General features: G+C 41.0%; 2 protein-coding genes across 4 annotated transcripts in view; one reads left to right on the top strand and one right to left on the bottom strand.

Moving 5' to 3' along the window:
- The window catches only part of LOC117547359 (neurabin-2-like), a 23,773-nt gene extending 14,431 nt beyond the window's left edge, over positions 1-9,342 (top strand). For both annotated transcript variants that reach the window (XM_034217997.1, XM_034217998.1), the window contains exons 4-11: positions 340-460; positions 732-836; positions 3,547-3,679; positions 5,816-5,968; positions 6,077-6,130; positions 6,935-7,164; positions 7,247-7,343; positions 7,912-9,342. In XM_034217997.1, the coding sequence (XP_034073888.1) occupies positions 340-460; positions 732-836; positions 3,547-3,679; positions 5,816-5,968; positions 6,077-6,130; positions 6,935-7,164; positions 7,247-7,343; positions 7,912-7,962 (944 nt within the window). In that variant the 3' untranslated portion in view covers positions 7,963-9,342. The remainder of the gene's footprint in view (positions 1-339; positions 461-731; positions 837-3,546; positions 3,680-5,815; positions 5,969-6,076; positions 6,131-6,934; positions 7,165-7,246; positions 7,344-7,911) is intronic.
- On the bottom strand, positions 9,340-14,069 carry LOC117547357 (histone-lysine N-methyltransferase PRDM9-like). 2 transcript variants are annotated; one of them, XM_034217992.1, is made up of 7 exons: positions 13,936-14,069; positions 13,457-13,564; positions 13,281-13,373; positions 12,767-13,044; positions 12,607-12,674; positions 12,124-12,314; positions 9,340-11,943 (listed from the first exon to the last, which is right to left on the bottom strand). In XM_034217992.1, exons 2-7 carry the CDS (start codon positions 13,551-13,553, stop codon positions 9,875-9,877), a joined length of 2,796 nt encoding a protein of 931 aa, XP_034073883.1. In that variant the 5' UTR covers positions 13,554-13,564; positions 13,936-14,069; the 3' UTR covers positions 9,340-9,874. The 2 variants fall into 2 exon arrangements, with proteins under 2 accessions (XP_034073883.1, XP_034073882.1); XM_034217991.1 differs by having other exon boundaries at positions 13,924-14,065.

Here is a 14,069-nt window from a genome sequence, read left to right as displayed (position 1 = left end):
GAGCTAGCAATTATGGATGTAAACAATGCAAGGTTTAAAATTGGCTTTGTAAATGTTTTATGAGGAAGGAAATGCATTGTCGGGCCTCAAGGACACACACAATGCATTAGGTGTGCAACACTGTAAATGTTTACAACTTTGTTTGTTTATGAGAAAACTCCACGGGCAACTTTAATTTGACCACACCTGTGGGAAAGGGAAAGGGGCTCTTCAACTTCTCCACCCAAATGTATCTGTTCATGGTTCAAACGGACAGTTTTCAGCCAAAACGTACAACTGAATGAAAGCTCTGGATTACAGTCGCAGTATGGTAACAACGCGTCTGTTTCTCTCCTTTAGATGGTGAGGGTCTGGGCATCAGTATCATCGGGATGGGTGCAGGGGCTGACATGGGCCTGGAGAAGCTGGGCATCTTTGTGAAGACAGTCACGGATGGAGGAGCAGCACAGAAGGACGGCAGGTATGTTAAATCATTAGGCAAAAAGAGGAAAGGCCTATGTAAACCACATTTGAACCTGAGGTCAGTTTATTTGTAGTAATTTATCTCTTGCTTTATCAGCCCATTTATCTTTCCGATTCCTGCCAACTCCGAAACGGTGTTGCAGCCAAGAACGAGGGCTCATAAATGGAGTGTTGCTTGTGTAGGCTTTAGTCAAAAGATGATGAGCGAAGGCCACATATATGCTATTACTGAGAATCCTGAACTTCTCCCTCCTCGACTGCCCCTCCAGGATCCTGGTGAACGATCTGATTGTGGAGGTGGATGGGACCAGTTTGGTGGGAGTCACCCAGAACTTTGCCGCCTCCGTACTCAGGAACACCTCAGGAACCGTCAAGTAAGTCCCAACTGAAATATCTTGACGTGTCACCGAATTGAAATGTAATGTAATGACTACCATTCAATGGATTTACATGACCACGTCCTTCATATCTCATCTAGCATCATAATGATATCATATTTGTTGTCCTGTACTTTTTTTTATGACTAAGAATACCTACAAAACTTTAAGAGACAGTTCAAAGAGTGCAATATGTCATTTAGATTGTTTAGGTGTGAGAGGTCTTTCTACGCTCTCTTATAATGAAACTTGATGGCACAAGGCCTTATGTGCTCAAAGTGCCAATAACTAACCAAAACATAATTTTGTACAGAAATCGTAACACGGATACTAAAAAAAAAACAATTAGGACAACCACCGCCAATGAGGTGTCATTTGGTTTCTACAATAGTATCAACACTACCTGGAATTACAGGGGAGCTGTCCCTTTAAGACATTCCCACAAGACTCAGCTACACTGTTTAGAGCGAATTAGTAAACACTCACATGCTAGTGAACATGTTAAACTAAAATCGACATGTTAGCAAGCGGCTTATATTATACTCAAAGCAATTCTCAGAGTTCCTTTAGTTTTACAGGCTCTGTCAAGCTGTAACCAGGACATGCGTGTTGTTGCACTTTTCTCGCTGTGACGTCACATTTCTTGCTCAAAGAGATGGTTTCCTCCTGATATAGATACATATACCCACACAGCCAGTCTTACACGCAGGACTGACTTCTACCACATCCTGCCCATTCAGCTCACCAGACTGTAGATTTATATCTCAAGTCTCACAGGGTCATGATTATACCCTTCAAGCTTCTTTCTGAGACATCCTGAATACGAGCCAAAGAATCCTCCACAGAAAACACAGCTATGAGGAACAAATACACTCTGCATCAGAGGTATCATTCGAAAATGCCAGAGGGATATTTGTAGCCGAGCTCTTTGGCGTTTTGGTGGAACTGACTGTTTTTGTTAGTGTTGCGTGACTTGTGGAGATCAGAGACTTCTATAGATAGCTCATACATTATGGATCTACTGAAGTGATGGCACTGGTGCTCAGACCTATTCAGGAAAAGCGTCAAGCAGACAGACAGAGGGACAGGGACAGGAAGTGCGTTTGTGAACATTTAATTACCCATTAGCAGCGCAGAAATTGAAAGGCGGCAGCGGCTGGCTTAATAACTGTCCGTGGCTGTGTCATGATTTACAGTGTTGCTTCCCGTTTCACTGTTTACACCACAGCTTTAATTGGACGGAGATTTGTGAGCCTCAATCAGGAAACGTATAGCCTCTGTAATGAAGTGCACATTGAGCTGAAGGAGAGGCGCGTTTGATTTGAATCACAGAAGGCCAACTCCATAGAGACCGCCTTTGTTCGGCTCTAAACAGGAAGACATTTTCTGTCATCAGAGAGCCGGCGAGATCCTCACTCTGTCAATACATGACATTATACCATCTGAAGAGGCTCTAAGAAGTCTATTATATATGAAAAGTACTTTTGTCTTCCTTGTAGGGCAGGTGTTCATGCTCCTCGGGTAAAAAAGGAACATAATATATAATTTAGCGTGCAAATACATTCAAGGTTCAAGGCTTTTATTGGTCATACGTACATAGCTACAGTGTAGTTTTGACGATGAAAATCTTAGGTCACAGGCTCCTCCAACAGTGCAACACAATAAAACGGATTGTCTTTTTTTTATTATTATCGTATCAAGTCAGATAAAGACTGTCCAATCCTGTTTGATCTACACGGAACATCAATACAATTGGTCAATTATCTTACTCTCGTGTAGTTTCTAACTCAAAATAAATGCTGTAGTCTTGGCTTGACAGTTACGGCCCGTCCACACAGCGGCGTGCGTTGACGCTTGCTGGCAGGCGTGTCTGACACTCGACCAACAACCAATCACATGAATCTCCCGCCCCAGACACACAAGCACGCGGTTTGATTGGCTAGAGCTTGTACTGGCATATGATTCGATTGGCTGACGCCTCCGTCGAGGCGTCAAAAGTTGAACATTGCTCAACTTTTGAAGCGAGCAACGCCAGCAACGCTCCACGTCGCTTCCCAAAATGCAGTTCGGCTAAAAGTGACGTCACCCCATTCAAAGTGAATGGGCAGAAGCGTTGGAAGCTTCAACGCACGCCGCTGTGTGGACGGGCCGTTACAAAAGTGACCTTACTACACCTATTTGAGCTTTTAAACCTTAGCTTCGTCTGTCTTTTAGAATAGACGTTATAAATACTTTCAAGGCCTGTCCCTTATCTCCGAGCTGCTGTTCCTCATGGCCGAAGGCGACGTCTGACGATCCAAGAGCAAAACCCTGTTACTTGTTTTAAAATCACTGCCGAAATCTAAAGGTGACCGTCGCTTTGTTGTTAGAGCGTCCAGACTCTGGAGGTCCCTGCCTGAGAATATCAGACCTTCTGAATCGGTGCCCCATTTCAAATCACTCCTGACAAACACACTTGTAAAAAGCTGCTTTTGATTTTCTTTAGTTTTTTAAATGTTACGTTTGTTTAATTGTTGTTTTCTGTAACTCCTGCTTTGCTATGTGTTACTTTTACCCTTATCTCTCTCATTGCTTTGCTCTCTTTAAGCGTGTTCATCCCTCTGAATTTGAAACGCGCTGTATACACAAAAGACTACTTCAGTTAAGCGAGCATCTTCAAACAGGTCGGCGCTGTTTAGTCCTGACTGAGCTGATTGTGAACCCCCAGGTTTGTGATTGGTCGAGAGAAGCCGGGGGAGCAGAGCGAGGTGGCGCAGCTCATCCAGCAGACCCTGGAGCAGGAGCGCTGGCAGAGGGAGGTGATGGAGCAGCGCTACAACCAGTACATGGACGACCAGGAGGTATGTCTTTAGAAGTATTCTTTAACCACTGTCTGAAGTGAAGGTGCACTGATTTACTAAACAAAATGTCCTTCCTCATCTCCACCTTTCATGAGCAAGAACACACACTCACTACTATGACCATTAGAATGAAGTGGAGGATGCAGGCTAGTCAATGAACATGTAAATCGCTTTTACAGCTCAGTTGAGCCATGTTAAATAATAGGATGAATCCTAGTTAAAAGAAAAGATATCTGAATGCATTTATCAACGTTTGAAGTCATCAAGTATCAACAAAATCATCTCTAAATAGCTTTAAAGTAGTATTTTGGCTGTACAATATACATTTAGTAGAGCTCTGAATGTCTGTCGTCAGATTTATTACCCTAAAACAAAATGAAAAAAAGCGAGAGCTAGCATTTTTTTCACAGCAGTTAAAATGTTGTTTATTGAAGACTAAACGCCAACAAATATGCATAAAACAGAATATTTCTTTAGGTAAAAATGTGCATTTTTAAAAGCATTACATTCCTTTTTGACTTCATAACTAAAATCTAGTTCTATAAATAGTATAATATTAATAATAATGACTACAATCCAACCTTAATCTACCTTAATCTGCAACTGTGAAGGGAAACCGGTTTTAAACTAAATGAATAGAAATGCAAATTAAAAATAAAAGCAGCTCTGCTAATGAATGTCAATGTAATGAATGAAGCCTCGGAGCCATGAAACTATTCGGTGCAGCCCTTCAGAGTTCACACATCCTTTTCAACCTCCGACACAAATACTTCCTCAAAAATGAAAAAGAAGTTGCAATCATTCATGGCTCTGTAAGCCCTCGGTTCCCCTTTTAGGATTATGCAATGTATCCCATGAACAGCAGTGACCCTCTCTGTGTGGCTGGGCTCTACGTGCCTCTAGCCAGAAGCCTCACTATTGTGTCCAGAGCATCAGTCCCATCAGACGATAAGCTCTGCTCCGAAATGAGGGCAAATCGGGATCGGAAAATCTGTGCCCCCGGATGTCCTTTGCTTTGTTAATCGCATGAGTCTCCTCTGATTTTGTTTTACATAAACTATAAGCTCATGGAGTTTTTACAGCTCATATGCGACTGTACCTTCATAAGAACAGAGAGGAAGTTTCCCCGTTCATGCCTCTGTGCTGGTGGTGCTTCTTGAAAAGCTTTATGTTGTGTAACTGAAAGGGAAGTCTGATCTTTGGAGAGGTGCCCCACCTAGTGGCTGTGTGGTGTCATAGCCAGAGGTGGGAGAAGTACTCAGATCTTGTACTTGTAAAGTAGAAGGAGCAGAGTGTGGGAATACTCTGTTACAAGTAAAAGTCCTGCACTCAAAACGTTACTCAAGTAAAAGTACAAAAGTATCTGCATCAAAATATACTTAAAGTACCAAAAGTAAAAGTACCCATTCCGCAGATCGGTCCATTTCAGAATAATATATTATGATATGTTTTATAATTATTGATGCATTAAAGTGTTCTCAAAGCTGGTAAAGGTTTGAATTGAATGACTTTGTATACTGCAGGGTAGCTTGTGAATTTACTCCAGGTGGAACTAAAGTCTGATTTAACACTTGATTATATTTCACATCATTCATCCAGATCTGTGAAGTAACTAAAGGTACTAAATAAATGTAGTTGAGTAAAAGTACACCATGCACCTCTGAATAGTAGAAATAGAAAGCAGCATACAATGGAAATACTCAAGTAAAGTACAAGTACCTAAACATGGTACTTAAGTACCTGAGTAAATGTACTTAGGTATTTCCCACCTCTGGTCATAGAACAGACACATGCTTTTAAAGACACCATAACATTACGATTTTTCACTCTGTTTTAAGTGACATTTTATTAAATGTTTTGACAATTAATCTAAACACATGTCAGAAATACCTACATTCCAATCATTTAAACTCCTGGAAATGAGTACCCCATTGGTAAAACTATCACAAACATGTTAAAGATGACATATTCTGCTTATTTTCAGGTTCATATTTGTATTGTGTGCCTCTACTGTGACATGTTTACATGCTTTAATGTTCAAAAAGGTCTTTCTTTTTCTCATACTGCCTGTGCCCTAAACCTGCTGTAATTATTTCTGTGTGTGAATGGGATGCTAACCTGAACGTGTCCCTGCAGGGCGGAGAATACGGCACAGACGAGGAAGAGGACGAGGATGAGGAGGTGAGCCCGCCGTATCCCAGCGCCATCGAGGTGTTCGACCTGGCAGAGAACGAGGACATGTCGCCCCTGGAGACGGACCCTGAGAAACTAGCACATAAATACAAAGAGGTGAGAAAGGAGCTTCCTTAATTGGAGCATTTTCTGTGTAATCACCGTTTATCTCTTGATATGTGTCTAATACTAACACATGTATTTCAATCTGTCTTTGCTGTAAAGCTCCAAATAAAGCATGCGGTGACCCAGGCCGAGATCCAGCAGCTGAAAAGAAAGGTAACTTCTTAAATGATATTTTAAAGATGAAGAAGAAGCAATTCTGGATTCAGTCAAAAGAATAGAATAGAAGCCTTTATTGTCATTATATATAGAAATACAATGAAATTACAAATGCCTGTTCCAGCAGTGCTTAAAATACACACACAATAATACACACAAACAACTATTTTAATCATAAAGAAAAGCAATAAAAGACAAAAACAAGAATAAAGACAGTTAAACGGTTGCTAACTTCAGGATCTACTCCATGATAAATAAAAAAAAGCTATGTGAGAAATGATGGAAAGAAAGCAGAGTAAAGTGTGATTAAGATTAAAGAGTTTTATGTTTGATAAAGTTATTATCAACTGATTGCTATGATGCAAATCCTAAGCTAATATAAAGATAATATGAAGATTTCTGCATGCTAAACCTGCAAGAAAAACCCACTTAAAAACTAAATTCTCTTCAATAAAATGAGGTCAAGTAAGACAACAAAATACATGTTTTGCCTATTATATAAATACAGTTTGTAGGCCTAAACTAGCTGCCTTTAATGTGGAAGTAATTTGCCAATTAAAAAGTTAATTGTACATAAAACATGTGAAACTGATATTTTGTAAATATAATAGCACTTTATACAACTTTTAAAGATTTTGTTTGTAAGATAACTTGTCTAGTTTACCTTTGTAGGCAAATAACATATTGATTCAATCCAGAATCAACAATTTTCCCACACCTACAAAGAAGCATTTCTTGTTATAAGGATCTTTAATAAAAAGGATGTTGTAATTGAAATGGATGCTTCACCTGTGTTCCCAGCTGCACCACGCGGAGCAGGACAAGCAGCGCTGGCGGATGGACAAGGCCCAGCTGGAGCAGACGCTGCAGGAGAACAAGGAGCGCATGGACAAGCTGGAGGGATACTGGATGGAGGCGCAGAGCCTGTGCCAGGCGGTGGACGAGCACCTGAAGGAGACGCAGGCGCAGTATCAGGCTCTGGAGCGCAAGTACAGCAAAGCCAAGCGTCTGATCAAGGAGTATCAGCAGAAGTAAGACACAAGAGTCCATATGTATACAAACAGCTGAGAGAGATGTTACATTAGAGTCTGATGCTATGGCTTCCTCTAACAGGGAGATCGAGTACCTGAAGAAGGAGACGCAGCGCTGTGCACAGGATGGAGCCGAGGCCTCTCTACTGAAGGAGGAGTCCGGACAGCTTCAGGAGCAGGTACAGCTCAGGAGAAACCCAGAAACTACACTTCAAATGTTCAGTGATGACATGTTGGTATTGTTCACCCTATGTAGGTTTAGTGCTAGAAAAATATTTGAAACGGTTTGTCTCACATTATGATAATATATTTCCATTGATTTATGTATAGCACTTTTATCCATTAAGATAATAAGATAAATATAGACAAATGAAAAGTCTTAAAAAGGTATACAGTACAATGTTGAGCAAACGGAGTCAAATATTAAAAATGTAATTATTCATTCAAATTAAAGTTGAGAATGCCTTTTTGTTTAGAGGTTTTAAGATGTGACATAGCAGGCAAGTCAGCCCAAAAACTGTAAAAAACATTTATAAAAATGGCTGTAATTTGTATAAACTGTTGACTGACATGTTAGGAGTAATAATAGCTTAATACAAATATAAAAGCATGTATAACAGGCACATTTATACTATATACAATTAATTATTTACACATAAGACCATTTTGTATTATTATGTTGTACATGCTTTTCATATTGCTCACATGATGTAACACACGTACTGCATGTTCCCCTGTCCTCTGCAGGTGGCTGACCTGGAGTGCCGGGTGGAGGAGCTGAAATCTGAACCTTTATAAAAGCCTTTCGTCCGTTACCTCTCAGAAAGCAGCACTCCACCAGAGGAGAGAGAGAGACTTATTGTTCTCTCAATGACCTGCAGGGTATTTTCTCGTCACCACCTCAAGCTTGGTTTCCGGTCGCATACTGTATATATGTGTCCTCAGGCTTCTGCCACTTAACCCTTTTTAACCATGTTTTTCTGTTTTATGGGAACTGAAGAACAGCTTTATCATCACAAATACAGACTCTGTTGAGCTCTAGGTGTACTGTTCCCTTTTCATTTCCGCAGTTCAGTATTTAATCCATAATTTGTGGTTTTGTGACGGACCAAACTGTTGCTTTTGATTGCCAAAAAACAAAATCCTTTCCTTTCTTTCTTTCGCCTAGTTTTGTGACCTTTTTTTGTACAGATGTGATACTGTGTGGTTTTAACAATCAGTTTGGTTTGTAAAAAATTCAAATATGTGTATAACATTTTAACATAATATAAACTAATGAGATTTGAGGGTTGTTGTATATTTTACATGATATGTAAATTGGAGATTGCACTGAAGGACACTTCAACAAGGTGCTTCACTGGAGCGGAGGGACAACGCGGGAACAATGTTTTGAGGTGTCTTTGGAATTGTACAAACTGTAAACCCAACCTTCGTAGGGGTCTTGTCGTCACTTAACCTTGAGAACCACCTGCTGCCTACCTTTCAGAAGTGTTTGTGTATTTTTTACACATTAAGACTCAGTAATGAGCGTTCAATCCTCCGGTTTCAACCCCTTGCTTCTTTCAGAAAAAAAGGACCACAGAAACAAGCCTCCACAACTGCTGTGCCACAAAATGGATCTCTTTGTCCCTTAAAAATGGATGTTGTCAAGGAACTTGTGTAACTGGTATTAGTTAGGACTACTGATATAAGAAACTATACTGGACTGGGATGTTAAAGAAGTCGTTACCAGCAGCAAAGTTAGATTTAAATAGCTTGTGTCTCGAACCAGCAGCTGCACTTGACACCGCTGTGTGTAGCACATGGAAAACACTGCCAGGTTAATCCCTGTTTTCAATTTACGCACAGTTTAAAATTGAGTCTACTTGTGTTGACTGTCATACCAGTATGTTTGTATAGTTCAGGTAAGACTGAAGTATTTTAATTTTACTTAATATTTATAATATAATCAAGTGGGAAATACGAGCTAACAAGGACAGAAACTGACGAAGGCAATGTTCAATGGACAGTCAAACTGTGCCATTAAAAACATGTAGATCTGGATGACTACAGAAACAAATTTAAAGATTATTGAATTGAAAAAAAACAGGCATGTTATGAGGATTTTCATAATATTAAGGCTTGTACAGTGCACATGCTTTGCATTGTATGTTTTGTGGAATAAATGGTCAAAAGTGATGAGCAAGTTTGTGTTTTTTATTTTAAAGCAAACTGACATTGAGAGACAATAAGCATTTACGTCGGACTGGTGAGCTCCTTAATTTATTTTTTATTAATTGTATTGAATGACTTGTATGTGTTCATTTGTTTTCTGCTTTCAAATAACAAACAAATATTTGTTCACATAAGTCCATTTTTGGTTATGTAATGCTTTAAACAAACTTAATTTAAAATAAAGTTACGTTACCTAGAAAAAAATCTATCAAGTACAATTCAGTTTAAAATGGCAACAAATAAAGGAATATTATGGATTCTTTGGAAGTGGGGTTGTGAGAGATACTTATTAATAGATTAGCTAGAAAGATGTTTTAAGGTGGGTCTTAATAGGTGGCTAAAATATATTATGATCGCCACACCCACAGCTTAGTTTCCATGCTTACTGCAATCTACTGTAATACTCTGATTAAGTATACAGTAGGTACTTCTTACAACCCAACTTCAAAAGTAGCCAAACTATCCCTTAAAGCTCCTCTACACCCTCAAAATGTGACTACAAGTGCATCTTCAGATGGTGTCTCCTGAGGTGATAGTTCCTGGAGAAGCTCTTCCCGCATTGGGTGCATTTGAACATCCTCTGTCCCAGGTGAAGCAACTGGTGAGCTTTGAGACTCTGCGGGCGGCTGAAGCTTTTGCAACACTCGGAGCAGCTGTGGGGCCGGACCCCCGTGTGCTTCCGCTCGTGGCGCTTCAGGTCTCCGGACTGCCGGAAGCCCTCCCCACAGTGTGTGCACAGGTATGGTCTCTCCCCTGTGTGAATCCTGACGTGCACATTGAGCTGTCCCGTGTAGGAGAAGCTCTTGCTGCAGTGAGGGCAGCTGAACGGCTTCTCGCCCGTGTGGACGCGTTGATGTTGCTTCAGACCATAGTGGTTTGTGAAGCCCTTCCCGCAGTCTGTGCACAAGTACAGCACCTTCACCTGCTGGAAGCATGCGTGCGCTTTTAAAGCTTTGGCACTGGTACAGCTCTCACCACAACCGGGGCATACATATTTCTTTTCTCCCTTCTCTTCCACTTCCTCTTCCTCCAACTGAAATGCAAGGTCGTCTGAATCACAATGGGCCAGATACTCCACTGGGTGGTGCCTCTTGACGTGTTTGATAAGGTAGCTCTTCATGGTGAAGGAGAACTGACAGTATGTGCACGGGAAAGGCTCTGACGTGCAGTGATACTTCATGCAAGTGTTGCTCTTGCGATGCAGTTTCAGGTTACTAGATGTAGTTAAGGATTTGCCGCAGCGGTCACAACTGTACGACTTTGTATTTGAATGCACCGTCTGCTCGTGTCTTTTCAGAAGGCCAGTCGTTTTGAATGTTGCCTCACACTGACCACATTTGAGCTCCTTTAAAGCACACTTGTGTGCCTTAAGATCATCCGGGTTCTGGTATGTGCATTTACAGCGATGGCAGCTGAACCATTTGTATTTTTCGAACTCTCCATTTGTGACCTTAGTGGCCTCGGATTCGTTGGAGGTCTTCTTCGTCTGCACAGCGCTGGTCAACGACTTCTTTATGATGGCTGCCCTTCGTTTTGGAGCTATGAGTTTGGTTATGGCGGAAATGTTGGATCTGGCTCCAAGTCGCTGAGGTCTCTGACGTTTTTGGACTGATTCTACGATTTCAGCTACTGACGGTGGAAGAGTGAAGTCTGGATCATGGCTCTGATCATCTTCTTGATTTTCCATTGATGCTTCCTCTAAGTGATGCTCAGCTATGTGCAGCTGAAGGGTGTCAACAGAGGAAGAAGTCAGTGAGCACTCAGTACAGCTAAAGGGCACGGTAGAAGACTCATCCGGAGCCTCTTTTTGTTTTTCATCGCTCTTGTTTTCTTGTTTCTGATGACCCCGCAGGTGCCTGGTGAGGTCGTTGTACTGTCCGAAGCACTTCTGACACAACTTGCAGACGTACGGACGCAACTTTTCATGGTCAGCCATCTTATGCTTCTTTGGGGATTCTTCTTCATTTATGAAACTCTTACTGCAGTCTGAAGAATTTGACTGGAAAGTGTTCTCAGTTACATCCATAGCTTCTTGCACACTCTCACTTACATTCAAGTCTGTTGTCTCTTCAATTATAGATGGCTCTGCAGTGTTTAAAACCTCCAACATTACGTTTTCTTTCTTCTCCCTGCTGTTCTGATTTTGATTTTTTTTTGTGCCTTTTATCATCGCCCGCTTCCTGTGAACTAGCTGGTGTCTGGTTAAGCCAGAAGCTTGGCTGAAACTCCGCCTGCACTGTGTGCAGCAGTACGGACGTTTGTTTGAGTGGACGCAAAGCTTGTGCCTCCTAAGGTGAGGGATTTGCTTGAAAATCTTCCCGCAATCGCCGCATGTCTTCGACTCAACAGTATCAACACAAAACACCATCAGGGATGCTGCAGAGGGAATTGAGTCAGTATACGAAGAGGGATTTTCAGGCTCAGCTGCCTCAGCAGCCAGTAAGCAGTCCTCTTCAGGCTGAATGTGGTAGTACTCTGTATGTAGCTGAAGAAAGGACTCTGTAGTGAAGGGCAGCTGACAGTGGGAGCATGGGAAGATCTGAGATGTCGCAGAAGTGCTACTCTCTAAAATAAAGAACACAAGGGGAAAAAAACATAAATTGACCAGAAGTATTTTTGATTTAGGGGTGAACTGTCCCAATAAAAAATATGGCATTGTAAGATTTATCTTTAGGATAAAAATACAATAATAATAAAAAAAATCAAACGATACATTTTTCATACGTAGGGGGTTATATTAGGTACCTGTTGCATTCAGCTTCATGACCCAGACCTGAGCCCAAGCTTCACTGAAACGGTCGAGAAATTTGCTGCTGGGCCACACCATGAGCTCCTCTCCAGGGTGTATGGTGCGGCAGCAGTGATAAAGGATGCTGCCTTTGTACTGGACCGCCAGCAAATTCGTCTCTTCTTTATTTCGAGCAAAATTGACGTACCTGTGTAAGACAAAAGAGATTAATATAAACATGGACAGATTTTTAGACATACCATTATCTGTTGTGTGAAGTGAAAATGTATACATCAGAAACTTACTAGCAAAACATACTTAAATCTATGACTAAATTGTTTGTGGTTGTGATGCATTGTGTATAATCTGTAGGCCTCATTTTCTGTCAAAGAAGAAAGCATGGAATAAAAACAAATAGATGATAATTTGTGGAATAATCTTTTAAATGAATTCTGACATTGAAAGGGAAACAGTTAAAATAGCAGAATTCACTACTTTACCTCATCCAGTTTGAGTGTGTATCTCTGGCAGCATCAATGTACTCATATTCATCTTTTTCTTTGTAAATCTGCAGAAAGTGTAAGTATGTTATAAGAAAAATGTATATAAAAAGAACTAAATAAAAAATAGCTTACAGAGTAGGATTATATCTATGCTCACCTCCCAGGAGAAGTCACTTGCCATGGCATTTTCTCTTGTTGTCACGTCCCCCTCATAGGGTCCAAAATGCATTCCCGGAGACACTGTTTGGCCGTGATTTGTGACCCCGACGCCTGCACCGGGAATACTAGATCTGCCGATGGTCAGGCCATAGGGCAGAGAGAGGAGGGCCCTCTCTGGGAGACCAGTGCTCGTAGGGAAGTCCAGAATAAAAGATGGGCCGCTAAGGGTGGCGGGGTCACTCTGTTCCTGGAAGAGAGGCAGACACTCCTCACAATCTGGAAAACAGAAGAGAACTGTTACTCAACTTTATGTTAAAAGTACATTACCACTTAATGTTTAACACGTGTAAATATCAGAAAATGACTTAAATAGACTGAGTAGAATAATCGTTGAAGCTTCAGTTTGAAGTATATGTAAGTATATAATACGTACGTATAGATTAAGTAGAAACTTTTCATTCATCTCAAGGATGCAGTGAATATAAGCACAAGAGAAAAGGGTATTTTCTTACAAAAGCCCCCATCAGCCTCTGGGTTATCTCCATTTCCCACAGTGTCCAGTAGCTTCTGGATAGGCGTTTCTGCTGGTTCTAAAACCGGTAACACTGGAAGAAAAAAGGCATTCATTAAAAAACGTCTTATATATTAAAACAAGTGTTTACAAAGGTCAACATCGAACTTATTATACCTGCAGGTGTGTTGCTTTCAGGGGGTACGCACTCCTCTGTTATAACTACCTCCTCGGTTGTCTCTACCCACTCCACAGCGGTGCTCCTGCCCGACATGAATGCAGAGTCTGTGGAGAGTTGATATACTATTCATGTTGCTCACACAAATACACATTTACACAAAGTACATAGGCTACATTACAGCAACAGATGGACAACCCACGTTAGCACGCTAGCCTAGTTTGCTAAATATCGTCCTGGAAACAATTTAGCTGGCTCAAAAACATTTCATACAGACGATAAAGTAGTCCTGGTTTTATTAAGTGGAGAGAATGCTAACAACTTATGGCTAATAAGAAAGCATTAGCATAGTTATGCAAGAATTAGTAGCTGCTGTGTGGCTATCCGAGATATATCAACAAGGTGAAGACTAGCATTAGCAATATAATACGTTATAGAGCAGTTTGCAAAAATAATCCTTACAAACCTTTGTACCTACTCCAATCACAACGGATGTATTCCTCCGAATGTTTTATTGACCAGCTGCTGTTCAAACTGCTGTATAGCTGTTAGCTAATGTTACCGTTTGGGACTAGAAACCAGAACCATAGCTATGCGAGGTCGATGCTTCCC

This window comes from Gymnodraco acuticeps, unplaced genomic scaffold, assembly GCF_902827175.1.
Source record: "Gymnodraco acuticeps unplaced genomic scaffold, fGymAcu1.1, whole genome shotgun sequence".
In the NCBI taxonomy this organism is placed as follows: Eukaryota; Metazoa; Chordata; class Actinopteri; order Perciformes; family Bathydraconidae; genus Gymnodraco; species Gymnodraco acuticeps.
This window is presented reverse-complemented; position numbering and strand designations above follow the sequence as displayed.

Bases quoted from the DNA above. Each gene is read 5' to 3' on its own strand.
- LOC117547357 (XM_034217992.1), bottom strand. From the start codon at position 13,553: ATGTCGGGCAGGAGCACCGCTGTGGAGTGGGTAGAGACAACCGAGGAG. The intron at 13,374-13,456 runs GTATAATAAGTT...TTTTTCTTCCAG, and splicing joins TGAAAGCAACACACCTGCAG to TGTTACCGGTTTTAGAACCA. The intron at 12,315-12,606 runs GTAAAGTAGTGA...TGTCTTACACAG, and splicing joins ACACACTCAAACTGGATGAG to GTACGTCAATTTTGCTCGAA.